The sequence below is a fragment of the Saccopteryx bilineata genome, chromosome 4, assembly GCF_036850765.1.
Source record: "Saccopteryx bilineata isolate mSacBil1 chromosome 4, mSacBil1_pri_phased_curated, whole genome shotgun sequence".
Lineage (NCBI taxonomy): Eukaryota > Metazoa > Chordata > Mammalia > Chiroptera > Emballonuridae > Saccopteryx > Saccopteryx bilineata.
Genome location: NC_089493.1, coordinates 195579676 through 195607663, shown reverse-complemented (window position 1 = coordinate 195607663; position 27988 = coordinate 195579676). Strand labels below are relative to the sequence as shown.

The 27988-nt window shown below is 48.3% G+C and overlaps 1 protein-coding gene across 2 annotated transcripts; it reads right to left on the bottom strand.

Moving 5' to 3' along the window:
- Positions 1-65: 65 nt before the first annotated feature.
- On the bottom strand, positions 66-26009 carry RAC1 (Rac family small GTPase 1). 2 transcript variants are annotated; one of them, XM_066273382.1, is made up of 7 exons: positions 25553-26009; positions 13333-13404; positions 10951-11068; positions 5761-5817; positions 2903-2965; positions 1969-2128; positions 66-1693 (listed from the first exon to the last, which is right to left on the bottom strand). In XM_066273382.1, the coding sequence occupies exons 1-7, from the start codon at positions 25585-25587 to the stop codon at positions 1563-1565; spliced, it is 636 nt and encodes a 211-aa protein (XP_066129479.1). In that variant the 5' UTR covers positions 25588-26009; the 3' UTR covers positions 66-1562. The 2 variants fall into 2 exon arrangements, with proteins under 2 accessions (XP_066129479.1, XP_066129480.1); XM_066273383.1 differs by lacking the exon at positions 5761-5817.
- Positions 26010-27988: the final 1979 nt, after the last annotated feature.

The window sequence follows — 27988 nt, the reverse complement described above, 5'->3', positions numbered from 1 at the left end:
GTGAATGAACACATAAACCAGAAGGCTATTCCCCAAGCTCTCAAGAACTCAAGTATTACCAGTCATATGATTCAAGGATTTATTAAGTCATACATGCAAAACATACTGCTAATTGCATTAGCAAAAGATCAATGTAAAAACACTCCACAATTCTGCAACTGTCAATTTAAAAAATGTTGTTCTAGTGGTTGAAAGGTCCAACCTTGTATTCTTGCCAGGGGGTAAGTTGTACAAACTTGGTTAGCACGAGCACAGGGTTTACAGAACCTCACACACACCCAGAGGAAGATCGTTAGAGCAACAGGGGCGTGTCCACGCAGGTGAGGCAGAGGGCCAGCATTAGTCAGGGACAGTGCTGGGGTCTGGCAAGACGGTGATGTTAAGAAGGTTCATAGTTTAAGAATATCTAAAATATTTTAAAAACCGTAAAGGTGCAACACGTGATTTTTACATCTAGTTACTAGAAAACTAAGGAAGCACTTATTAGCTTTGAATAAAGGAACATGAAAACAGGAATGCACTTTTACTAATCTACAAAAAAACTTCTAACGCATTATCAAGAAAGATTTTATAATACAAGGAGGCATATTGCTTGCTGAAAAGGGGTTCTATAAGAAAAGCACTAAGTTAGCAACTATGGGAATGGCCAGTTCAGTGATGAATTAATTAAATGCCCAATTTCAGGAAGAACTGCAGGTTTAAGAAAAAGGAAAGCGTAGAGAACACTTACTGATTAATACCGACTTTCTTCACCATCTACCGCATTGGACAGAAATTAACCATTTTAAAATTTTACCCGTGACATTTTTATTCAGTTTAATTATTGTGTACAATGTAGTGTAAATCTCGATTTCATATTTTGTCAAAATACTGTCTTCATCCTTTGATCACATCAGGTGTCCCGCACACTCCACCCAGTGTGCCCAGGCTAGAGCAGAACACTTCAGAGGGGACATGTGAGCAAGGGTTCTGGTCAAAATCTCAGCAAAAGCTAATACACTAATTTTTTTTATAAATCTCACTACGAAATCAAAAAGATCCATCCAGAGAGTTGAGTTGTTACACTCCATTATGCTATACAGTACAAATGTTAGGCAATGAACATGGGTTGATAAATTATCAATGCATTAAATGGCAACATTTCATAGAGGAGGCTAAACTGCTTGCCTGTGAAACTCGTTAGAAAGTGTCTGCCTTCCCTAACCTCAGATGGAGGTCTTCAAACAGCTCAGTGCTTAGTGTTCTTAGCACAACAATGCAACTTAGTTCATAAGGTATTTTGGCAACTCTTAATCTGAACAAGAAGAGGGGTTTTTGAAAAATAAGGCTTTAAGAAAGCTTGTAATTTTAGGGCTAAATTTTAATAGAATGTGAAAGTTTGAACTCTTACATTTATTTGTTTAAACAAAACCTAAAAATTACTGATTGGTTCAAAATGGTTTTATGGAAAAACTAACCTGTAACAAAAACTTGGCATTGAGTGCGAAGGCTCCATTGTTTTTGAGCAAAGCATACAAAGGGTTCCCAGGGGACAGGGCAGCAGGGGAGAGGGGCCCAGACATTTACAACAGTAGGCATTTTCTCTTCCTCTTCTTGACAGGAGGTGGGCAGAGAACGGCTCGAATAGCTTCATCAAACACTGTCTTGAGCCCTCGCTGCGTGAGAGCCGAGCACTCCAGGTATTTGACAGCACCTGCCGAAAACACAGCTCTTACAATACAGCCACACAGCCGTTTCTGATCAGAACCAGGCCGGAGCCCTGGGCCTGCCCAACCTGCCGGCGGGCGAGGCAGAGCAGAGCAGCCCCCAGCCTCCTCCTGAACTGGACACCACACAGCCCTTAGCCAGTTCCCCAAAAGTCAGTCAGACCCTGAGCTGGAGGAACACAACCTCCACTTCCCAGACTGGCTCCAGTCTCCACAGGAAAATAAAAACGTGCAAAGCAAACGTGCAGTATGCAGTTCATACCAATCTCCTTGGCCATGGCTAAGCCCTGCGGGTAGGTGATGGGGGTCAGCTTCTTCTCCTTCAGTTTCTCAATTGTGTCTTTGTCATCCCTAAGGTCAAGCTTGGTCCCCACGAGGATGATGGGAGTGTTGGGACAGTGGTGTCGCACTTCAGGGTACCACTAGGTGCGAAGAAAGGAAGACAGTTGTAGCACTCTCCTTTATGAGCATCCTAAGTTATGTCCAGTCGCCAAAATGTCAACCAGACCTTGGTCACTGTGTCCCTTGTCCCTACAGAGCCTTCATGCAGGAAACTGCACCTGTTCTCCAGCCTTGCTCACATTCCGTTCACACCTTCAAAGACAAAGGACTGCGTGAACCATGGGACGGACCAGGACAACAGGAGGGCCTGGACCACAGAACTGCCTGCAGGTTAGCAAGCCAGGACTCCCAACCAGAACTAACCTACAGGGCAGCTGCACGTGTCAGTGAGAGGGAGGGGAAGGAAAGGGGATGGTTCCTCCCCCAAAACACTGTTTGTGGTAAAACAAGTCAAGTTCTTGGGTCATCTCAGAAAACATTCCATACATACATTCAAGGATGAGAATAAACTAGGTGGACCGAGGTCTCAGCTCCGCTGCCCTCACCCCACTGGTCACTCTGAGGAAAGGGCATCTCCTAAGGATCATTTCATTAAGGTTCTGAGAGACACAGGAGTAGAAAGTAATGGCTGTGCCTCAGCATTTAACAAGGAACAGCACTCAGAACCAGCCTGCAACTTCAGGGTGCTCGACACTGAGGTCGTACACTTCAAAACGGATTACCTACCTCAGAATCACTGAAACCAATTTAAATCATTGAAAATTTCAAGCAGTAAATGGTCTTTTATTTCTTAATGTTTCTTCCTAACAGTGACATTATGTAAGAAAATACTTTTCTAAAAAACACCCACTCACCTTTGCACGAACATTTTCAAATGACGCAGGACTCACAAGAGAAAAGCAAATTAAGAACACATCCTGTGAGAAGGAAACACAGGGAAGCATTTAGAAGACAACCTCACAACGGCGAGTGCTCTGCTGTCTGCACGCTGCAGGGAGTGAGGCCCGGCCAGGTGCAGGGACAGTGCAGGACAGTGCCCCAGCGGCCCGGCCCCAGCTCCCTGGGCACGCCCCTAGGCTGCGGGGAGTGAGGCCTGGCCGGGTGCAGGGACAGTGCAGGACAGTGTCCCAGCTCCCTGGGCACGCCCCTAGGCTGCGGGGAGTGAGGCCCGGCCAGGTGCAGGGACAGTGCAGGACAGTGCCCCAGCAGCCCGGCCCCAGCTCCCTGGGCATGCCCCTAGGCTGCGGGGAGTGAGGCCTGGCCGGGTGCAGGGACAGTGCAGGACAGTGTCCCAGCTCCCTGGGCACGCCCCTAGGCTGCGGGGAGTGAGGCCTGGCCGGGTGCAGGGACAGTGCAGGACAGTGCCCCAGCTCCCTGGGCACGCCCCTAGGCTGCGGGGAGTGAGGCCCGGCCAGGTGCAGGGACAGTGCAGGACAGTGCCCCAGCAGCCCGGCCCCAGCTCCCTGGGCACGCCCCTAGGCTGCGGGGAGTGAGGCCCAGCCAGGTGCAGGGACAGTGCAGGACAGTGCCCCAGCGGCCCAGGCCCCAGCTCCCTGGGCACACCCCTAGGCTGCGGGGAGTGAGGCCAGGCCGGGTGCAGGGACAGTGCAGGACAGTGCCCCAGCGGCCCGGCCCCAGCTCCCTGGGCACGCCCCTAGGCTGTCAGACGGCTCCCACACCGGAACCAGCCCATGAAGCAGCCGGTTCCTATGAGGAGGGGAAGGAGGGGGCTGTGCTGAATGGCACTTGAGGCTGTGGGGGCTTCACATCAGACCCTTGGGAGGCCTCTTCCCACCACTCCCAATTCCCACTGGGACCCAAAGGACACAGGGGACAAAAGCAAGTGTCAGATACTTCTGTGAAACCTGGTCTGTTTCTCAAAACATTATCTACAAATTAGGTGCTCTTTGTGAAGCTCCTTATCTGCATGTTAATACTTTAGATGATCCTAGGATCCAATCAAACTGCTTCTTTTAAGACTGCCAACAGGGCCCTGGCCAGTTGGCTCAGTGGTAGAACATCAGCCCAGCATGAGGAAGTCCCGGGTTCGATTCCCGGCCAGGGCACACAGGAGAAGCGCCCATCTGCTTCTCCACCCCTCCCCCTCTCCTTCCTCTCTTCTCTCTCTTCCCTTCCCGCAGCCAAGGCTCCATTGGAGCCAAGTTGGCCCAGGCGCTGAGGATGGCTCCATGGCCTCCACCTCAGGCACTAGAATGGCTCCGATTGCAATGGAGCATTGCCCCCTGGTGGGCATGCTGGGTGGATCCCGGTAGGGTGCATGCAAGAGTCTGCCTGCCTGCCTGCCTCCCAGCTTCTAACTTCAGAAAAATACACACAAAAAAAACCTGCCGAGCCCTGGCCGGTTGGCTCAGCGGTAGAGCGTCGGCCTAGCGTGCGGAGGACCCGGGTTCGATTCCCGGCCAGGGCACACAGGAGAAGCGCCCATTTGCTTCTCCACCCCTCCGCCGCACTTTCCTCTCTGTCTCTCTCTTCCCCTCCCGCAGCCAAGGCTCCATTGGAGCAAAGATGGCCCGGGCGCTGGGGATGGCTCTGTGGCCTCTGCCTCAGGCGCTAGAGTGGCTCTGGTCGCAACATGGCGATGCCCAGGATGGGCAGAGCATCGCCCCCTGGTGGGCAGAGCGTCGCCCCTGGTGGGCAGAGCGTCGCCCCTGGTGGGCATGCCGGGTGGATCCCGGTCGGGCGCATGCGGGAGTCTGTCAGACTGTCTCTCCCTGTTTCCAGCTTCAGAAAAATGAAAGAAAAAAAAAAAAAAAAACCTGCCGACAGTCCCACCCGCCCAGAGCAGCCCCAGCACTTGCTAACGGGCGCGTCCCCGTGAGGGAGGCTGGTCTAGTGTGAGTGAGGTTTCTTCGCGCTGTCAGAGCTCTGACACCCACGCACAGCCTCTGAAAAGCCTGTACCCGGGGCAGGCGTGCCTGAAGTAGGTTCAAAGTAAAGTAGGTGCAGAACACCTGGGAGAATTTTGGACTAAACATGAAATATTTGGGTTTTTCTTCCTCTTCTGCTACTGTGTAAAAACGTCTATTTCCTTGAATTTTAAGATGTCTAAGAGTTTCTAAAATGCTAATTTTAAAAACATTTTCCTACAAAAAAAGACAACTGTGCTAATTTGTGAAATGCCCAAGCTAACTGTCAATCATCCAGCTGGAATCTTGTACCTGAAAGGGAAGAAACATCCCACCATAGCTCTTTAGGAACAACGTTTTCAGTGCCAGCGCATGCACAAGCTTGTCCGAGAATCACCTGAGCTGATTACGACAGGACAAAGCAGGTGGGTTAGCTCACCAGCCCGCACAGCCGCCCCCACAAGCCCACGCACCGGACACCCACAGGAGAAGGCGGCCCGGCAGCCCGGTTAGTCCCGCCTGGCTGAGCGCGGGCACAGGGGGCTTTCTGGGTGAGCCCCGCGTCTCCCTCCCCACCAGCCTGGGGAGGGGCTGCTCACAAAAGCCCCTCCCCTTCCACTTGGAGGGAGGGAAGACAGAAGTTCCCAAACCACTTTCATTCAAGCCAGGAGATAAACTGTTACACTCTAGTAAAAGCAAGGCTCGTCAAGCAAAACCCCAGCCTTGAGTGAATTCAATATAAAACACTCAAGGAACAGGAGGCTGAGTAGGAAATCCTAGGAAAACTAAGTGAAACAAGAGAACAGACAGAGCTGAAACTGAAGTCGATTGAAAGTTTTACATACGGCAATCGGCTTGTCTTTGCCCCTGGAGGGTATATCCTTACCGTACGTGTCTCCAACCTATTAATGCACGAGAACTTGGTTTGAGTTTAGTAAAATAAAAATTAATACATCCCATTATTCATTCTTTAACAGAAGTTTGTCTCAGCCTTCCCAAGATTTAGATCTAAAAGCAGATGATGACCCAACAGGTGTATGAAGCCAAAGCCACCAAACACTGTTAACCCACCTGGGAAAGGGGCAGGAGGATGGGAAGACAGAGCTCAGGCAACCACGGGGAGACAGATGTGTCTTCTCCCCGCGTGCACCCGGGGCTCCTTTCCCAGCAGAACTAACAGGCCCAGGAAACCTATGCTCAGTGAGGAAATGTACCGTGAGGGTCCTTCCTGCCACTGGCAGCTGGCAGCAACAGGCACGCCTTTCACAGGTCTCCGCCCCGGTTGTCAGGCCAATGTGAGCCCAGGTGAAGCCACAGCCCCCACAGGCGTCTGAGACTGGGGCCCCTTGGGGCAGGGCTGAGCCGCTGCCTGTGCAGAGATACTGGGCTCCTTCCCAGGGGCTGGGAGCGGAGCTGCTAGACTGAGTCTTCTGGTCCCTCACCCCTTGCAGATCTGGGTGAGGCCACTCAGAAGTGACAGCATCCAAGTGTCTGTCCCAGTAACAATGGAAACTTGCTCTTCCAGCAACACAGAGCCCTGGATTCTTTTAAGAGACAGGTGGACGGGAATTAATTTCATCCCATTCAAGCTTCTCTTACAATTTGAATAGCCATTAAAGTTTCCGTAAATATTCTGGTTTAATCTGTGGACTGTTTTTGAAGATCTGTCCTTCCAAGCCTTGACATGATGCCAAATCTTCACTGTAATTCAGGGACTCCTGGGGATTGGCCACAAAACTGCAGTTTCAAGATATTCTTTCCAAGTTTTTTTTTTTTTACTATTTAGTTGAGAGGAGGGGAGGCAGAGACAGACTCCCACATGCGCCCGACCAGGATCCACCTGGCATGCCCACCAGGGGGCGATGCTCTGCCCATCTGGGGTATTGCTCCATTGCAACCGGAGCCATTCCAGCACCTGAGGCAGAGGCCATGGAGCCGTCCTCAGCAACCAGTCCAACTTGCTCCACTTGAGCCCTGGCTATGGGAGGAGAAGGAGGGGGGAGAGAGAGAGAGGGAGAGCATGCGAATAAGAGAGAAGGAGGGGGAGGAGTGGAGCAGACGCTCGCTTCTGTCTGTGTGCCCTGACTGAAGCCCTAACCAGGAATCGAACCCAGGACACATCCACACACCAAGCCGATGCTCTACTGCTGAGCCAACTGGCCAAGGCCTCCCAGTTTTAAAGATCTTTCTGAAAAATCAAATGCTTCCCGCCCTGTGTCACCGTTACACCAGCTGCCTGCTCCTTCCCCTGCCTCACTCTGCTTTTAAGGAGTCAGTTCTCATGCTTCTAGTACTAATCTTCCAGAATCAGCTGCTCAGGCCGTTGCTTCCCACCCTGATGCCTCAGTGTCCACACCACTCGTCCTGCCTGGGGCCCGTCCTCAGCACAGGCGTGCGTGCCGTAGCCACTCTCTCCCTTCCTCACAGGTCACCCACCGGTGTGCTCTAGAGCCTCATTACCCCATCTGAGCGGTCTTGGGTCACAGGCCACCTTTCCTCTGGACCTGAGTGTTACAGGCAGGACATCTTGACTACACCGACTCCCTGAGGGCCTTCAAAGGCTTTATTCCTCCTGTCCTCACTGGTCAACAGCTGTTCTTCCTTCTGCCTCCCTCCCCTCAGCAGTACAATTTACAAAAACCTAAGTCTGCTCTGAGCAGAATGCGAAGTGGGCAGAACTCGAAGCGGCTGAAATCTCACTGCTCCAAAAGCACGATCATTTCTTCCATTTTATTCTCTCCAGACATTTTCCAGCCGGTCTGTACTTTCAGGCTTGAAATATTTTTTAATATAGGCATTCTATGCACAAGAAAAAGACCAGGGTACGCAAACACAGCAGAGAAAAGGAGCCCTGGCACCTGGGAGCCGGCCTGGTGCCCACAGCTCCACCACGGTCCGTGTGGGGTCGAGCCATGTCCCAGGACACCAACATCACACAAGGTCACTGTGACCAGGCTGAAACTGAGACCGACAGTGAAGAACTACATGGGAGAGTACTTCCTCCACAGCTGTGTTTAAGCACAAATACAAGGTCACTGCAAACTACACAACACCCAACAGCTCCCGCTCGAAGCCAAAGAAAGGAACCACTTCTGTGCCAAGCACAGCATCAGCCTCACCTCATCCCCACCTTCTGGAAAAGAGTTACTAAACCACCCAGCCAGGACCTGCTCCTGCCAGTGTCCGAGCCGGAGCAAACCTCCACTTCCCTGAGCCCGTGCCCCACAGCCCCCCAACGTGTGTGTCTCCCTCAGGGCAGAGTAACAGCCCCCATTGTGTTCAACCACAGGTGTGGCCCTAGTGAACTCTGGCTGGAGGACACTAATGCAGGCAACCTAACAAAGCTCAAAGCCTTCTGAAAATCACAGCCACGCTAAACACTGGTTTCCTTTGGATCTAATGGAGCAGTAACCATGCTCAGCACTTAAAGACCCTTCTCAAGTCAGAGCACCCCCAGAAAGTGAAACACGGCCATGACACAGCAGGGCCCTGGCTGACCCCAAGGGACAGGCCAGCAGGGCTCTGCACACCAACCACAGACGTGGGTCTCAGAACAAGCCCCGGGCTCGGGCCTGGTGACTCGCAAGTCCCAGCTGTTTCCACTCACACCACTGAGGGCTGGGACGGGCAGGCAAATACTGGTTAGCAGATGCCACACAAGATGTCGGGCTTGAGTGCGTGCCAACCACCTCGATTCTGAACCACCAGCTAAAGACCAACACGCAGAACTTACACAACATGTATTTCTTAGAACCTACAAGGTATTTTTAAAGGAAATATAAAGGTCATTTATTGAAGGCTAGAAAGCCCTAAGGATTACTTAATTTAGAAAACTGAAAATTTGAAGGACAATTTATACTGAAAATAATGACTACTTGCTCATCACCTTTTGGAGCATGAAGTAGAAAATAATGGTTTAAGGAACTGAACTCAGCTACAGAGCTACCCACTGGAGAAGGAGGCCAGCAGGGAGTGACCACAGGAAGTGGAACAACTCTTTTTAGGACGCTGAGATAAGACTACCACTGGCCCTTCCGGAGTGTGTGTGAGTAGTCAGGGATGAGCCACAGGACTAGGCCTGCAGACCAAAGAGCCAACAATGGAGACCATGTTCCATCAGCACGAAATTCAGAGTTGCCGCCTCCTTTGCCAGAAACCAGGGGCCGGCCTGTGAGTCCCAGGCCCCACTCCTCCCAGTGGGACAGCGCGGCTCACAGGAAGGAGGCCTTCCCAACAGGTCCCTCGCCCGTGCCTGCCCTCAGCACCGAAACGACATCCCCCCCCATCCCGGATGGGTCCAGGCAGGCGGTCTCTCACTACCAGCTGGGCGCTCTCCCTTCGCCCCTAAGCAGCCCAACACGCTCTCGTGAGTGGTGCAGTGTATTATTACACAGTACCTCTGAGCTACTTGAGGACAAGAATCACATCCCACTCCTTCTGGCTGTTCAGATATTTGACGTGTAAACAGCCTTTCCCCTCAGACGGGATGCAACATAAGTTTAGGTCCCAGCCCTTGGAAAGACAACACCCTCTGGAATTTGACTTCAGGCTTCAGCACGACAACCTGATTGTCAATTACTACCTATGTGTTCTTTAGCACACAAAGCAAGAATCTTGCCAAGTCACCTTTGACATACTATGAGTGACGCTCAGAGAAAAAGGCCACGCCCAATCCTGAGTCACAGGAGGTGGCCAAGCGACTCCCCACCTTTCCAGATATATCCAGTGGGTTAGGAGGCTCCCTCTCAGTGTGTCTACAAATACATGTAAAAGCTGGAATTATTAAGCACCACCAGTATAGAATAGATTTTCAAAGATATTGAAGAATTTGAACCATTTGATGATTTGCTGGGGTTTTTTTTAAGACTTTATTTATTCATTTTGGGGGGGGGGGAGCAGGAAGCATCAACTCCCATATGTGCCTTGACCAGGCAAGCCCAGGGTTTTGAACTGGCGACCTCAACATTCCAGGTCGACGCTTTATCCACTGTGCCACCACAGGTCAGGCCTTGGCTGGTTTTTAATACTTAATTTTTAGCTGGAGATTAATAAATCACACGACTCAAACCTCCCATTTTAGAATGTGGGTCTGTTATTGGACCCCAGCTAAAGAACAATCCGCAAAAACCCACACCTCAGAGGTGCAGTCAGCTACCCCGCCAGCAGGAAACCCAGCAAGGACAATGGCTGTCCCCCGGAAAAGGCTTTGTGCTCAAAGGCTTAAAACGATCATTACTAAGCAGGAACTTCATTAAAAAACCCACAAGATTTTGGTGGACGGGAACAAATTAGTTCTTTTCATCCACACTATCCACCAAGGAAAAGTGATGGTTAAATCAATCACAGGATCCAAGCCCAACTTCTCTGGGTGTCTTCCTGACCCTGACCATCACCCCCGTGGCCCCCCTGGCTTGCTGGGAGGACAGATGTACAATTTACAAGAATTTGGTTTCGACCCTGAACTGAGGAGGTCTTCAGAGCAATGTGTCCACATAAGAAGAGCAGGGATCCTAAGGGCAGCTGCCCCGGCATCTGCGCCGTGCCTGGGCACCCCGCGTACTTGCGTACAGTAACTCACTGACTCCTACGAGGAAAGAAGTCAGGACCACAGATGAAGAAAGCTGCCCAAGGCCCCACAGCTAGTAAGAGAGCTGGACTGGAACCCCAGAAATTAGCTCAACTGTCTCTATACTGTGTGTGCCACTTAGTCACTAAGCCTCCAAAATTGTTTTACGATGCAAACCACCTTGAAATTAGCTACTGTTAAAGTTGGTCTGCAACCAAACAGTACATATTTCATATGCTTGTCCTAGAACAACAGTATTCAATAACCGGTAATGCTCAAAAAAAACAAACACAAACAAAACTTGGGTCTGTATCCAGTGGGCTCTGCACTTCACTAATGAACTACTTGCTATTACTAAATATACCCCAAAAAAAGGTAACAGAAGCAAATCCACGATGGTGTGCACTAATTAAACATTCAGGAACTGTACATTCTAAAGAGCACATTAAAAACCAGGAGAGCTCCTTACTGTCTGAGGATAGGAGAGGGGACGTAGCCTGTCATAATCTTCTTGGCCAGCAGTATCCCATAAGCCCAGATTCACCGGTTTTCCATCTACCATAACATTGGCAGAATAGTTGTCAAAGCTGTAAAACAGGGAGGAAGATGGTTAGTCCCTTGCCTTGGAGCAGTAAGACCCAAGTCCAGGCCCCGAGTCCTGTCCCAGCTGGGTCCCGGGGAGGTGGTCCTGAGAAGGCCGGAGTGGCCTGGAGGCCACCAGGCCAGCGGACGCCCTTCCTGCAGACATGAGGAGCCGCCCGTGAGCTAAGTGGAGGGAAAACAAGGTGCAGTGTGACAGAAACAAACACAACTGGAGAAACATGCCTGACAACAAAGCAAAGCTACTCAGTTTAACTGAAATAAAAAATGCCAGCAATGAAAAGGCTTTGCTTTTAATAAGAACATTAAGGTTTTTCTCCCCAGGAAGAAATAAAGTGTAAGCCTAGTCCCTCTTTCAAATCCCACTTGTCTTTCAGATGACTGACTCGCTTTCAGCAAGACAGCGCGTGGCTGGAGCTGGGCCTCCAGACCCACCTGGGCAGCTTGGACTGAGTCAGGTCTGCTCACCCACGCCCGCAACCCGCGTGCAGAGGTTCAGAGAAGCTATCGTGTGCCACTGTCAACGTGAGTACCAGATTACACGTATTTAAATAACTTTGAAGTTGCTACACAAAAATCAGTTAACCGTAAGAGGTCTCCAAGGAAAACCTACAGGCTAAATGGGCAAAAATAAGGTTGACAAAAAATTACTATGAGGTTCATTAAAAAGAAAATCTGGTATTGCAATTCAAACCAGAACAGGTACCAAACAAAACACAGTAATACTCAGAATTCATTTTTACATACTTTGAAGACTAAAACTTAGAATCTTACTACAGTGGGACAGCAAAGTCAAGTAAAGGTATGAGCCAGATGCTAGTGTGGTCTCTAGAATTTAGTGACCAAGCTAGCTTTCACAAAGAAAAGGCGTGATCTGTAGTAATTCTGCCTCATGAGAAAAGGACAGATTAGTCACTAAATGGAGACTATTTCCCCCCATTTTGGGAAAAAGAATCAGGTGCCTGTATCATACCAAAAAATACATTCTAAATGAATTAAAGATAAAAAACTTTAGCCACAAAAATCCTAGAAAAATTACCTGAGAATATTTTTGCATCACTTAAGTAGGAATGGTCTTCCTCAGTAAGACACCAAACTCAGGGAACGGGGAGAGGGGCACAGTCACGTTAAAATGCTCCCCTTGTTCAGGGCAGAAGACACCAAACAAAGTTCAAAGACAAACGAGACAGGAAGTAATACTTCTTATATAGAAAAGTTCCGTCAACAAGAAAATAATTTCAGTAGAAAAATAAGCAAAAAAACTTCAACAGGCAATTCACAAAAGACTATAAATGGACAGTAAACATTAATATCAAAAGACATTAACCTCATTAATGATCAGAAATGCAAATGAGGTAACTTTTTCAACTCATGTGGACCACAGCATGTATAACATAATGTTTCCACTACTGATAATAACCTGTCACATGTGTACAAACACACATGCAATGTTTTTTTAAAAAAAAGGGCCTAAATGACCAGTGGTTAAATCAGCTGTAGGAGTTAGCTCTACATAGACGTGAGGTAAGGACAGTCCTCACCATCAGTGATGAGCAGGAAGACTCCACTTACGTGAAAGTATGCACAAGACACACCAGGCAGCACCTAAGCGTGATGCGGTGCTTGAGGAGGTGAGCGCTGGCAGACGGGGGCTGCGAGGACAGAGCCCACGTGGCCACAGGGCGGCGCTCTGAGGCTGGGCTGGCGAGATGGGGCTCCCCAGTAACCCATCATCAGAAAAGCACTGCTCTACCTCCACCCAACCCTGCTGCCACGAGGGCACAAGCAGCCGTGAGCCAATCCCATCCACTCACCAAACACACCGGGTTCAATTCCAAAGCCCGAACTCCACACTGACAGGTACCCAGCAGGCTCCTCGCCAGCAAAGGCCAATAAAACCCTGCTGGAGTAGTTCATGTCCCAGCTCCTTGCTCGCTCACACAGAGCCCAAGAGCCAGTTTATCTCAAACTTACACTACCCAGCCTCTACACTTCAACAGTTTAAGTTTCTTTTGTTTCCAAAGTGTCTAAAAATCAATTAGGGAAGCTGTGTGTTTCATCACTATGTGGAAACTTGACATTACCTTAAGTATTTTTTAAAAGCCCAAACACCTGGACCTTGGTGAATGTCTGAGAGGTAAGCATACCTGTTCATAGAAGGATTAAAAATTACTTTATAGCAAAACAAAGATCAAAGGTGTCCAAAACCACCATAGATGAGTTCATTCCCAGTTTAACCTCAGATACTTACACAGTGGGGATATATTCTCCAGGGAATGCATTGGTTGTATAACTGATCAGTAGGCAAGTTTTACCTACAGCCCTAAAGAGACAGAAAAAAGGTGTAAATTGCTTAGTCAACATGAATGCAATCCTAATTTTCATTATTCTGTTAAAATAACTTACAAAAAAATCAGGAAGTATATACCAAGTACTTAGCATTAAAGAAAAGCATTTCTACAACCTCTTAATTAACATTAAATACATATTTTTACCCTAAAATTCAAAGTAAACAAACTAGAATTTTTCAGAAAGGCAAAGTCAGGAGCCTTCATATTCTGTTCAGGTATGTGTATTAGCACTCCTAGACAAGAAATAGCTATTAAGCCTGACCAGGCAGTGGCACAGCGGATGGAGCATCGGCCTAGGAGGCTGAGGACCCAGGTGTGAAACCCCGAGGTCACTGGCTTGAGCATGGGATCACAGACATGACCCCATAGGTTGCTGGCTCGGCTGGAGCCCCCTGGTCAAGGCACGTGTGAGAAAGCAATCAATGAACAACTAAGGTGCCACTACTATGAGTTGATGTTTCTCATCTCCCCATCCCCCCCGTCTGTCTTATGCTAAAAAAAATAGCTATTAAGTAAGCACAAGATTCAAAAGAAACAATATATATATATATTATACATATATATATTCAAATGTTTATTGTATTGATTTTAGAGAGAGAGGAAAGGAGAGAAATACAGGAACATGGATCTGCTCCCGTGTGTGCCCTGACTGGGGATGGAACTGGCAACCTCTGCGCTTTGGGACGATGCTCCAACCAACTGACATATCCGGCCAGGGCAAGAGGAACAATATATATATATTTTTTATTTAGACAATTAAATTTTATAGGGTGATATTGGTCTACCAGAGTACACAGATTTAGAGAAAACATCTCCACATCATTTGGACAGTTGATTATGCTGTATACCCATCACCCAAAGTCAGATCATCCTTCGTCACCCTACAATATTTTAAAATGGAAAATATTTTTTGTGACCATCTACAGAGAAGTCTCTCAACCAAAAATCTTCACTTCTGTCCTGAAATTATTTTGACCAGTACTGACATGCAAACACAGCTTACTTCTGCAGCTTCCACTTTGTTGCTAAGTAATAGATTTTGCTGCTTCTGAGTGGCAGCTTCCTGAGCCCTCCCTCTGACAATCAGTAATGACTGTTCTCTTAACAGACTGCTTAGTCATAACCAACACACAGAACTGTTCTCACTTTAACTCGTCTGTCTTCACTTACCACCTCCGCCCCGCCATCCTCACATATCACCACAAGCTTTTAGAGCAGCTGACACAATAGAATCCAGACATATTAATTAATAGCTCAGGGATGCTGGAGTCAACTTCCCAAGCAGCTGCGAGGAGGAGAAAGTAAAAGAGAACCACGCAGAACGACTGCAGAGACAGGAGGGCCTCCTGCATAGACGGCACTGGGTACCACATACCATCAGGCAGAGGTCTGCATGGGGCTGGAAGTCTCCCAACCACCTCAAAAATATTCTTGCCCTGGCCAGTTGGTTCAGTGGTAGAGCACTGGCCCAGCGTCTGGATGTCCCAGGTTCAATTCCCAGTCAGGGCACACAGGAGAAGAACCCATCTGCTTCTCCACTCCCGCCGCCTCTCGCTTTTCTCCCCCTGTCCCCTCCTGCAGCCACGGCTTCACTGGGGCAAACCCCCCTCCCCCGCGCTGAGGATGGCTCCATGTCCTCCGCCTCAGGCGCTGAGAGCTCAGTTGCTGAGCAACGGAGCAACGCCCCAGATGGGGAGAGCACCGCTCCCTAGTGGGCTTGCCGGGTGGATCCCGGTCAGGGTGCTGCCGGAGTCTGTCTCTCTGCCTCCCCTCCCCTCCCCTCCCCTCACTGAATAAAAAAAAAAAAGTTTTTTAATTCCTTTTCAAGAAAACATCACCTAAAAATTAAGGTTACTACACCATTAGCCAAAAAAAAAAAGGCCTCTAAACTTTACAACATTCAGAGGGTGATTTAGGGGCTTTCAGAGCCCGTGTCCTTGGCCTCCTAATGGTTTACCAAATGCTCTCCTCTGTGAGCCCGTGTCCCTGCTGCCCTCTGTTGGTTTACCAAAGTTATGAGGACACATGGACTTCAAATTGTAAGACTCTGTTGTTCAACTTCAACTACTCTAAATTAGGATTCACCATAAAGAACTTACTTACAGTGCCTATTTTCCCCGCACTCTTAGTTTAAGGCAAAAACCTGTCATCGAGAGCAGATTACAGGCCCATCCAGTCTTGCCAATACTTGTTTCACTGTTAACATTATTAAGGACTTAACAAAAGTTGGAACTCCTCACCATAACGACCTCAGAGTCAATAGTTGTATCTCATCAGGAGGCTCTCTAAACAGAGATGACTCATTGGCCATACATTTTGTTAAAGGCTTAGAATGTCAAAATAAACCTGTAGGAGCAGGAGCCTGAGATTTGAAGTCATTACTCTGGATTTGAGACCCACTCATAGCCAACTCTACCACTTACTGGCTGGAATTTTGGGGTAAGTTTCAACTTCTTTCACCTCCGGTTTTCTCAACTGTAAAATAGATGCATAACTACCAACTCCATCACAAAACCACTGTGAGCATTAATTCGATTTCAATGTATCTCAACAGAGTGTGTGCAATGCCATGAAACGTACTAGGTACTACGAACAAGGTCTCATGGAACTCATGCAGTTACTTAATTCAAAAATGAAGAAGGCAGCCTGACCAGGCGGTGGCGCAATGGATAGAGCATCAGACTGGGATGCGAAAGGACCCAGGTTCGAGACCCCGGGGTTGCCAGCTTGAGCAATCAATGAACAACTATGAGGTCGCAACGAAAAACTGATGATTGATGCTTCTCATCTCTCTGCGTTCCTGTCTGTCTGTCCCTATCTATCCCTCTATCTGACTCTCTCTGTCCCTGTAAAAAAAAAAAAAAAATGAAGGCAGCAGTCATGACATAAAATTATAGATAAGGCAAGTATTATCAAAGATGCTCTCGAAACGTAAGCGGAGAGTTCTAGCCTAGTTGTGGGGTGGTCAAAGGAGGCTATAGTGTATGCTGAGACTTATGAGGAGGGACACCATAGGAAGGAATGTTCTAGACAAAAGCAACAGCGTATGGGGATGCTGAGAACTAAAAGAAGCCCAGAATAACTGAAGAACAAAGAAATAAGAAGGAAATGGCAGAGGAAAATGTGAAGAGGTTGTCATCTGTTCTTGCTAAGGACATGGGACTTGATCTACTTGGGAAGTCACAGGTTTTTAGTTGCCAAGAAACCATTAGATTTGCATGTTTAGAAGAAGCACAGAGAGAAGACAGAGGAAGCTGGCACTGGAGCAGGAAAAGAAGGAAGCAGCGGCAGCCGCAGTATGGGAACCACCCCGGTGGTCTGGACCAAGAGGGGCTTTCAGGGTAAAGGGAAGGGGGCCGTTTAAGAGCTATGCAGACTTGAGGCACAAGCACGGCTCGGCCACAGACTGAATATGCTAGCTGAGGAAAAGAGCAGAGGCTAAGGCCATACTGATTCTTTTCAAAGTTACAAACGTTGTGCAAAAATGTTCAAAGGTTGTGCCACTTAATGTTCAGAATAAACAGCGATAAAGACTTAACCTGGCCTGGCCAAGTTGGTCGAGGCTTTGTCCTGATGCACCAGGGTTGAGGTTTCTATCCCTGGTGGAGGCACATGCAAGAATCAACCAATGACTGCATGGATGGGTGGAATGACAAATAGATGTTTCTTTCAAATCAATGGGGGAGGGGGGATTTAAATGAAAAAAAATGATTTTAACTTCCATGTTAATAGCACTTCCTTAAAGATCATGGCCTAAGTCTCTTCTGTATATACAGGAACAAAGCCATTACTATAAATACAACCATCTGTGTTTTAAATGCTGTAAAATTTCTTTTCCTGAAACTTTGTCTCCAGCTGAGGCATTATTTTTTGAAAGGTTGAACTGTAAAGTAAATCAAGATAAAGACATAACCTGGTTTTGACAAATTTTATTACCAATCATTTGCCACAAATTGAATTCTGTAAGAAAATTATAACATTTTAAATAAGTACATGTCCGACCTTTGATTTAAATATTTACTTCCCTGACCAGTGGTACTACAGTGGATAGAGCATCACCTGGGACACTGAGGTCCCATGTCTGAAGCCTGAGGTCCCTGGCTTGAGCTCAGAGTCACTGGCTCAGCCTGAGCACCCCCCCAAGCCCCCTGCCAAGGCGCATATGACACAACTGCGAGCTGACTGGCTCCAAGCAAAGTCACAGCTTTCCCCACAGGAAGAAAGAAGCCATTTTGGTCACAGCCTGGACTAAAGCTGCTACAGAAGTTCTGGAAGTTATTTGCTTTGGAATTTCCAATTTTATATATTTAACTGCTCAGTTCAACATCTTTTTAATCTCTGAAAGATGTTTAGCTCTGGAAAATGAATGTGAGTTCAGTGGGAGGAAGTTCATATGGCTCCTTCTCTTTAACCTACCCGTGCTTCGGCCCCATCCAGTAGAGAGAACCAAGACTGAAGCCAGTAACTTCTGTTCCTGTTACATTCATTTTTCCATTAGGAGAATTTTTATTTTATTTTATTTGTTTACAGAGACAGAGCGAGAGTTAGAGAGAGGGATAGATAGGGACAGACAGACGGGAACGGAGAGAGATGAGAAGCATCAAACATCAGTTTTTCATTGCGACACCTTAGTTGTGCATTGCTTTCTCATATGTGCCTTGACCGTGGGCCTGCAGCAGACCGAGTAACCCGTTGCTCGAGCCAGGGACCTTGGGTCCAAGCTGGTGAGCTTTGCTCAAACCAGATGAGCCTGAGCTCAAGATAGAGACCTTGGGGTCTCAAACCTGGGTCTTCCACATCCCAGTCCGACGCTCTATCCACTGCACCACTGCCTGGTCAGGCATTAGGAGAATTTTAAGGAATTGTTTAACTTACAACATTTTGGGTAAATTTCAAAGTTAATTCCTGAAGTTTATAAACCAAAACTTTTTTATAAAACAGTCAATAAACCTAGAAGCATCAGCAATTTCTTCACGTTAGAAAAAGTAAAGGTGGCCCTGACCGGTTGGCTCAGTTGCTTATTAGCGCATCATCCTGAAACACCAATGATGTGGGTTCCATCCCCAGTCAAGGCACACATATGGGAAGCGACCAATGAACGCACAAGTAGAACACAAATAAATGCTTCTCTCTCTCTCTCTCTCAAAGCAATCAATTTATTGAATAGCTCTGACCAGATAGCTAGGTTGGTTAGAGCATCATCCCAAAGCATAAAGGTTGACATTTCGATACCCGGTCAGGGCACATACAGGAACAGATTGATGTTCCTGTCTCTCTGTCCCCCACCCCTCACTAAAATCAATTTTTAAAAATATCAATCAATAAGGTTTTTGAAACACCTTGAATAAAAGCCTTCAATTTACACTGGGAAATGGAAACAGGGACTCTAATAGTAAGCCTGCAGTGAATGAATAACTATGCAGAGAATATGTTCAGAAAATTATGAACAGAGTCGTTTCACACTACAAAAATACAAAACCTAAACGGAATTTCTGATGTTCTGCTACTAACAGAGGACGTTGCAATCAGCTTACAGAAAGCCACCCATTATCACCATTGGAGGCTTCAAAAAACTCAGATTCTGCCCTGGCTGGATAGCTCCATTGGTTGGAACATCATCCCAATATACAGAGGTTGTGGGTTTGCCTGACCCGTGGTGGCAGAGTGGACAGAGCATCAACCTGGAACACTGAGATCACTGGTTCGAAACCCTGGGCTTGCCCAGTCAAGGCACATATCGGAGTTGATGCCTCCTGCCCCCACCTTCTCTCTCTCCTTTCTAAAATGAATATAAATAAAATCTTAAAAACGACAACAAAGGTTATGAGTTCAATCCACGGTTGGGGCACATACAGGAACAGACCGATGTTTCTATCTAAAATTAGTACATTTTTTTTAAGTTCAGATTCTGTGTAGCTTCTAGAACACTGAAAGCTGAAGATACTACCCATAAGAGTTCAAGTCTGAAGCAGCCTTTACTATAGACCATCCTTTGAGAACCACCCTAGGGTTAGTTGATATTTGAGTTAGTTGAAGATAGTGTAAGAAATAAAAAAGGCATTTATATCTAACTGCCTATCACCCTCGATCTCTTTCAAAATCAACTTTTCCATTAAACCCTCTTAAAATACTCCCTCCAATAATGGGAGGACACCTTATAAAGCAAACGGAGCAAAATGATTATTACAAAAACGAAGTCATAGGTATACATGTGTTCACTGGACAATTCTTTCAACTTTTCTAGTTTAAAATGTTTTCTTTTTCTTTTTTTTAGTTTGTTGATTTTAGAGAGGGGCGGATAGAGAGAGAAAGGAACAACGATCGGTTTCTTTCTGTGCCATGACCAGGGATCAAATCTGCAGCCTCTGCACTTCGGGACAATGCTCAACCCAGCTATCCGGCCAAGGTTAAAATTTTTCATATTAAGATGGGGGGGGGGGGGCTGACCAGGCAGTGGCACAGTGGATAGAGCTGACATCAGACTGGGATGGGGAGGACCCAGGTTCGAGACCCCAAGGTCGCTAGCTTGAGCGCAGGCTTATCTGGTTTGAGCAAAGCTCACCAGCTTGAGCCCAAGGTCGCTGGCTTGAGCAAGGGGTTACTCGGTCTGCTGAAGGCCTGCGGTCAAGGCACATACGAGAAAGCAATCAATGAACAACTAAGGTGTCGCAACAAAGAATTGATGTTTCTCATCTTTCTCTCTTCCTGTCTGTCCCTATCTGTCCCTCTGACTCTCTCTGTCACACACACACAATGATGTTGGGGGGAGGGGGCAAGGAGGAAGAAATTGGGGTGGAAAGAGCCTTTGCATGAGGCATGCGGAGCACAATGTGGTGTGTAGAGGGTGTTTTATTGAGTGGGACACTTGAATCCATGTTACCACAATAAATTAAAAATAAAAATAAAGACAAAAAAAGATGTTGGAGGAAATATTCCTTCTGATGACATCTAGTAATGGCTGATCAGGAAGTAGTAGCAGGATTCCTGATAAAACATCTCCTTTCTAGGAAGACCACAATTCTTTTTTTTAATTAAGTGAGAAAGTGAGAGGTTGGAGGCAGAAAGATAGACTCCCACATGCGCCCCAACCGGGATCCACTGGGCAAGCCGCCTACCAGGTGATGCTCTGCCCATCTGGGGTCGTTACTGTGCTGCTTGGCAACAGAGATATTTTAGTGCCTGAGGCAAAGCCATGGAGCCATCCTCAGCACCAGGGGTCAACTTGCTCGAATCATTTGAGCCATGGCTGTGGGATGAAAAGAGAGGGAAGGAGGCAGGGAGGGAAGGAAGGAGAGAGAGAGAGAGAAAGAAAGAGAGAAGAGAGAGAGAGAGAGAGAGAGAAAGAAAGAAAGAAAGAGGGAGGAGGGGAAAGGATAGAGAAGCAGATGGTCACTTATTCTGTGTGTTCTGACCAGAAATCAAACCTGGGACTTCCACACACCGGGCCGACACTCTACTATTGAGCAAACTGGACAGGGCCGGAAGACCAGAATTTTAAGACAGAGCTACCTGATGATGCAGAGGTGAAAAAGCATTAAATACTGAAACACTAGATGACTAGTGCAAACACAGAACATCATAAAAGGTGATTTAAGGTTGCTAAAATTGGATTCTGATCATCTTCCACTAAACCAAATCCCGAATTTTTACTGAGATTATCATTTGAAACAGCTGTCAAAAAGGAGGAGGTTTAGGGGACTGGTTTAAAAAGATGAAAGGATTTTTTTTTTTTTTTTTGTATTTTTCTGAAGCTGGAAACAGGGAGAGACAGTCAGACAGACTCCTGCATGCGCCCGACCGGGATCCACCCGGCATGCCCACAGGGTCGAAGCTCTGCCCACCAGGGGGCGATGCTCTGCCCCTCCGGGGCGGTGCTATGCCACGACCAGAGCCACTCATCCCAGCCGGGCCAAGATGAAAGGATTAAGAAGAAAAAAAACCCTAGCCTGACCAGGTGGTGGCGCAGTGGATAGAGCGTCAGACTGGGATGCGGAAGGACCCAGGTTCAAGACCCCAAGGTCGCCAGCTTGAGCGCAGGCTCATCTGGCTTGAGCAAAGAGCTCACCAGCTTAGACCCAAGGTCGCTGGCTCCAGCAGGGGGTTACTCGGTCTGCTGAAGGCCCGTGGTCAAGGCACATGTGAGAAAGCAATCAATGAACAACTAAGAAGTCACAATGCGCAACGAGAAACTGATGATTGATGCTTCTCATCTCTCTCCATTCCTGTCTGTCCCTGTCTATCTCTGCCTCTGTAAAAAAAAAAAAAAAAAAAAGAGAGAGAAAAGAAAAAAAAAACCCACAAAAAAACCAAAAATACCCAGGCTCTGGATGGTTGGCTCAGTGGATGGTATTGCCCAGAGTATGAATGTCCCAGTTCGATCCCAGGTCAGGGCACACAGGAGAAGCAACTATCTGCTTCTCTCCCCTCCCTCTTCCCGTTTCTCCCACTTCCCCTCCTGCAGCCAGTAGCTCAATTGGTTTGACTGTGGCGCCAGCACTGAGAATATAGCTCAGTTGGTCCCAGTGCATCATCCTCAGGCACTAAAAATAGCTCGGTTGAGGCCCTGGCTGGTTGGCTCAGTGGTAGAGCGTCAGCCTGGCGTGCAGGAGAGTCCTGGATTTGATTCCCGGCCAGGGCACACAGGAGAGGTGCCCATCTGCTTCTCCACCCCTCCCCCTCTCCTTCCTCTCTGTCTCTCTCTTCCCCTCCCGCAGCCGAGGCTCCATTGGAGCAAAGATGGCCCGGGCGCTGGGGATGGCTCCTTGGCCTCTACCCCAGGCGCTGGAGTGGCTCTGGTCTCAACAGAGCGAAGCCCCGGAGGGGCAGAGCATCGCCCCCTGGTGGGCAGAGTGTAGCCCCCTGGTGTGCCGGGTGGATCCTGGTCGGGCACATGCAGGAGTCTGTCTGTCTCTCCCCATTTCCAGCTTCAGAAAAATACCAAAAAAAAAAAGCTCGGTTGATTAGAGCATCCGCCCTAAAAGGGGTTGCCAGGTGGATCCCAGTCAGGGCACTTGCAGGAGTCTCATCATCTCCCCTCCTCTCACTTAAAACAAACAAACAAACAAAAAACCAAACCTCATAGACACAGACAACAGTAAGGTGATTACCAAACGGAAAGGGGGTGGGGGGAGGTAGAAAAGAGGGGTAAATGGTAGGAGGAGACTTGGCTTGGGCTGGTGATGCATTATAGAACTGTACACCTGAAACCTATACGATTTTGTTAACAAACGTCACCCCCATAAATTTTATAGTTTACAGCCCTGGCATAAAGCATTGTCCCAAAGCAATGAGGTCATGAGTTCAATCCCCAGTCAGGGCAAGTATGAGAAGCAATCAGTGAGTACATAACTAAGTGGAACAACAAGTTGATGCTTCTCTCTGTCTCCCTCCTTCTCCTCCCCCAAATCAATGGGGGAAAAAATAGTTCACACACACACAAAAAGTAAATCACATATGACCTAACTATCCAACAGAATGACTGAATAAGCTATGGCTATAATTAACAATGACATGTTAACCCAAAAAAAAGCATTATGTGTCATTTTACAACCAAGATCAGAATCAAATACTGAACCTAACTGTGGAAGCCAAAGAGGAATTCAGACATGTTTACAACAGGTCAAAAACATTGTATCCTATACCTTAAGACAAAATACATAAAGACAATTCATGAAGCTTAAAAAACTTTCATGTATCATGCAATTATTGAATGTTCAATAGAAGTAGAAAGTGATTAGTGGGAATACACTCCTATAAAGATGACATCATGGAAGGCATTTTTCATGCTCAACCAACAAAATTCCTGGCCAGCAGTACCCAAATTAGAGACTGGGCTGAAGAGCCCACTAGCCCAATCTGGACACCAGTTTGTATGAGTGAAATGAGGGCTTCAAGTAATTCACTCCTAGTCTTCTAGTAAACCAAAAGCAAAACAACACTATTAAAAATGGTTGTTTATAAATATTTGAATGTGAGATGCTCTCTTACCTAAGTAAAACTGAGAGAAAATCTTGGGGCAGAGGTCCCCCATATAAAAGTGATGGACCCTGTGTTCACGAAGGACTGCCTTAGAATTTTAAAAGTATCAAATTTTATCTCATATTTTAAAAGAGTCAATGCCAATTAAATCACAATACAGGACATAATCCATTAGGAGAATGTACGTTAATTGATCCTAATTATAACATGGTTAGGACATGGCTTTTAACCATAATTCCCAAGAATATGTTTAAAATGAGGAAGCTTGCAATTTGTGGAACCTGTTTGCCTTCCTTACTTAAGCTGCCTTTAATTGCCAAAATCCCACACATGAAGTGACCTCTTAGTCCCACGAAAGTGAGACCCACACCGACAGCTTTAACCATTCTTGAATAAAAAAGAACGTTCCAATTTTATCATCAGGAATATATTTTAATTGGGTAAAAGCAGAAAAATATTTTCAGCATGGAAAATCAGGTGTCTACGGTAAGTTTTGTGCTGAGGTGACGATTACTGCATTACTGCCTGTTAAGTGATACAGCTTGAAATTTTTTGTCAAGGTTCATTTCACTTTTAGTATCACTTAGCTGTGGTCAACATCAATGTCAATAGTGTTAAAAAAATAAAAAACTCAAGGCTAGGAACTGTGTTTTATGCCTACAGCTCCCTTCACAGAGCCTCGCGGACCCAGGGACTAACAGAACAGCAATAACACTGTCAGCTGACTTACTAGGCACTCAACAGGACCAGACACCTATGAGGCTCTTAGGTAATCTCTGGCACCTTGTTTAACTCTCCCCATTTCCCCTGGAGGCACCTCTCTTGGGGGGGGGGGGATGAGGGAGTGATCGCTCAGCGATTCCTAGTAAGTGGTAGGGCCAGGGTCTGAAGGAATCAGATCCCACAGTAGACATTCAGCAAGCACTCGGGCCGATCAAGCCAATACAAACAGGTTCATCACCTCTAAGTATTAAGTAAACCATATACATATACATATATCTGTTGGGCTTAAGTTTTAGTTTTAAAAGAAAATTTGCAATTTTTTTTCCTCTTAACTTACAGAAACAATTTCAAGTGTCTAATAACGACCGAAATATGCTGAAATTCATAAACTCATGGAGAGGCATAAAAACAACATCAGTTCTAATGACAAGTTAGGGGAACAGCAGTTCAAAGGAGCAGTGATGGCAGTGCTCTTCGACTTGACGCTACGCAAAAAAAAAAAAAAAAAAAAAAAAAGACCAGTTGCATCCTGAGTTTGATGAAAACCTATGGTAGCAATTCTTCGCTTAACTACTGGAGCAGTGCTGAGACGCACAATTTTGCTCGCATTACACTGAGATTCTTGTTTCTATGGGAGGAAAAAAAACTGAATAAGACAAGTCTTGTCTTCCTCTAGGCCTGGAACCACCGCAGACAGTAATGAAAAGAAATGCCTTGAGCCGAGGAGCCGAGGGGCCGAGGGGCTACACCCCAGACCTAACGCCAAAAGCGGAGGCCAATTTCCCTCTCTCTCTTTTAATGACCACACCACGCTCAGGGAAAAAAAAAAAATCGTCTTAAATCACACCCAGCTCCTCGCAACTAGAATCTTAAAAGTTTCTCCATGGAAGGAGCAAAAATATTCACTTGAAACAACCTCAAATCGGCCCAAGAACCAGCGGAGGGCACCCCCGGTAAATCAGTGGAGAGTTCCCAAATCAGCGCAAGGCGCACGCTGGCCAGTTCGGACCGCCGGACCGCCGGGCAGCACGGACGCTCTCCCTCCACGGGACTCGAGAGGTGCCCGCAAAAGCCAAGCATGGGTCCTTTTTTCTTTAAGGAAAGCAAACTCTCCGAGCCCACGTAACGCACAGCCAGCCAGCGAGGCGGCCGAGGGCGGCCGGGTGAGTCCGGCCGGGCGGTCAGCGGGCGGGCGGGCGCGGGGTAACAGCGAAGGGTGGAGTTCCCTCTTCCCTCCGGCCGCGGTCGGCGATCCCTCCCCCCACGGGAGAGAGAGGAAAAGGGCCGGAACCAGGCCCGCGCCGCGGGGTCCCGGGGAGGGGAGGCGGCCCGCGCCCCGGAGAGGCCAGAGCGCAGGCCGCAGGCGCGCCCGCCCGGCCCGCCCGCAGACCCCGGCCCCGGCCCGGCCCGCGCACTCACCCGTCTCCCACCACCACACACTTGATGGCCTGCATCTGGGCCGCTCCGTGGGCCGCGGTGGCGGCGGCCGGGCTTTCAGGCGAGAAGCGGCGGGCTCGGGGCGCGGCGGGCTCGGGGCGCGGCGGGCGGGCGGGCGCGCGGCTGCGGGCGGCGGAGCGCGGGGTGCCGGGGCCGCTGTCCACGCCGCCTCGCCCTCGGCCAACGGGAAGCGCAAGCCCGGCAGCGGCCACCACCCAAAGCGGGGTAAAACTGCAGAGAAACAGGAAATGGCCGCTCCACTCGCATCCGGCTGTCCCTCCCCCGCGCGTCGGCGCCGGCGCTCCCAGGCTTGGGGCGGGGCGTTCCCGCCCGCCCGCGCGCTCCCGGGGCTCCTCCTCTCGGCTTCGGACACGCTCGCGGACGTTCGGGAACGCTCGGGGACTCACGGGAACGTTCGGATACGCTCGGGAGAGCCCGACTGCGGCCCGGCGCGCGCCGGCTGCCACCTGTGCGCGCTGACGTCCGCGGTCCCGCGGCGGAAGGCCCAGATTCCTGCTGAAAGAGCATCCCTGGGTCCCGGGCCACCAGCCCCAGGTCCCCGCAACCAAGTCCTGTCCGAGGGCGGCAGGAGGGCGTCGCTCTGTTCTTTCTGTGTGATTACCTTAACTTATTGAATGACAAGGCCCTTCTAGAAATTCGGAACCCAAAACTAGAGAGACAAGACCATACACCGCACCATTATTCAGACATAACCAACAACGTTCATTCATCCAAAAACATGCTGAACTCTCTTCCCCGGTGTATACGTTTCCTGTTCTTTTTAATGCGTTGGGCATTTACTATGTCCTATGTTTTTGTTGAACAGAAATTTTAACTCGCACGGCCGAATGTCTTTTTAAAAAGAACGGGCTTGTTGGGCCATTTCTAAACGGAAAAAGAAAACCAGGGCCTGGGGCGTCGAGTCCAAACCACCTGCAGCAGCGCCCAGTGGAAAACGTCGGCGTCCTGCCGTGTCCGGCTCTGTTACACAAACAGTTTGGGGGAAGAAAGATGTAAGTTGTGAAAGAATTTACATTGGCTACAGATGAGCGGGCGGGCGGCAGAAGGTGAAGCCCGGTGGCTGGGGGATAGGCGCAGAGTCCCTGAGGAACAAGGGTTTGGATTGCTCCTGCGGACGGACGGGGTAGGTAACACAGTCTAGGATGTTCACAAGGAAGTAAGTGGAAGCTCCTGGGGTTTGATGACTCCTGGCTACACTTGCTTAGATAATGGCGGAGCCACCTGGAAGTCTCTTCGGAATTCCAGCTGACACTCAGGAATGCAAGCAGTCTTGTTAGCTGGCCCCCAGGTGTTAACAGGCTAACTACCCAGTCCCTTTCGCTCGCCAGCCCTCTGTAATTTAACTCAGAACATCTCAGATTTCTTTTTGTCCTGTCACTTTGTACCAAGTCCTGGAGATAACATGCTGTTAGCGGACCATTCAAGTATTGTGCCAATATTTTGGTAGATTTTATATATACATAGTGAGCGTGTTTTAAACAAAATTGTGAAGCCACACTGAATCATTATTAGAACAAAGCTTTAAAAACATCCTCCCCGGATAAGGCTTCAACCTGGAAATGCTGAGGTCGCCAGTTGAAACCCCGGGCTTGCCTGGTCAAGGCACATGTGGGAGTTGATGCTTCCTGCTCCTCCCCCTTCTCTCTTTCTCTCTCCTCTCTGAAATGAGTAAAATAAAAATTAAAAAACATCCTCCCCCATTAATCCAGGAATTCCATTTTGGGGAAAGTAGTATAAAGAAACAAACCTAGAAAGATTCTTGCACATGTTCATCCCAGCATTGTTTATCAAATAGGGACAACTCAGCTGTCTGATACTAGAGGAATGGTTACATGAACATGCGGATGCATAATGGGATCAATGGTAAGCAGCCATTAGCTGTGGGAAAAGCCCATCCACACCACGTCTACACCAGAGAACCACTGAAGGGCTGGGTACCGGCAGCACCCGGCACCTGTGGAACTGGGGAGGAAGGAAGGCCGGATAAGGAAGCCAGGAGGAAAGCTGAGAAGCGTCAGCAGGCAGTCCACATGGCTTCCTATCATGTACAAGGCAAGGGGGCTGCCTTCCCCCGCCCTTACAAAAGACGACAGGTTCCTCTCTAAAGAGCGTAAACCAGCCTGACCGGGCAGTGGCACAGTGGATAGAGCATCGGACTAGGATGCAGAGGACCCAGGTTTGAGACCCCAAGCTCGCCAGCTTGAGCACGGGCTCATCTGGCTTGAGCAAGGCTCACCAGCTTGAGCCCAAGGTCGCTGGCTCGAGCAAGGGGTCACTCGGTCTGCTGTAGCCCCCCCCCCATCAAGGCACATATGAGAAAGCAATCAATGAACAACTAAGGAGCCGCAACGAAGAATTGATATTCCTCATCTCTCTCCCTTCCTGTCTGTCTGTCCC

What these genes read in the sequence shown, in the direction of transcription:
- RAC1 (XM_066273382.1), bottom strand. Translation starts at nt 25,587, where the DNA reads ATGCAGGCCATCAAGTGTGTGGTGGTGGGAGACGG. An exon ending in TGTGTGGTGGTGGGAGACGG is followed by an intron (nt 13,405 to 25,552) that starts GTGAGTGCGCGG and finishes CTGTCTCTTTAG; the next exon opens with GGCTGTAGGTAAAACTTGCC. An exon ending in GCAAAGACAAGCCGATTGCC is followed by an intron (nt 2,966 to 5,760) that starts GTATGTAAAACT and finishes TCCTTCTCACAG; the next exon opens with GATGTGTTCTTAATTTGCTT.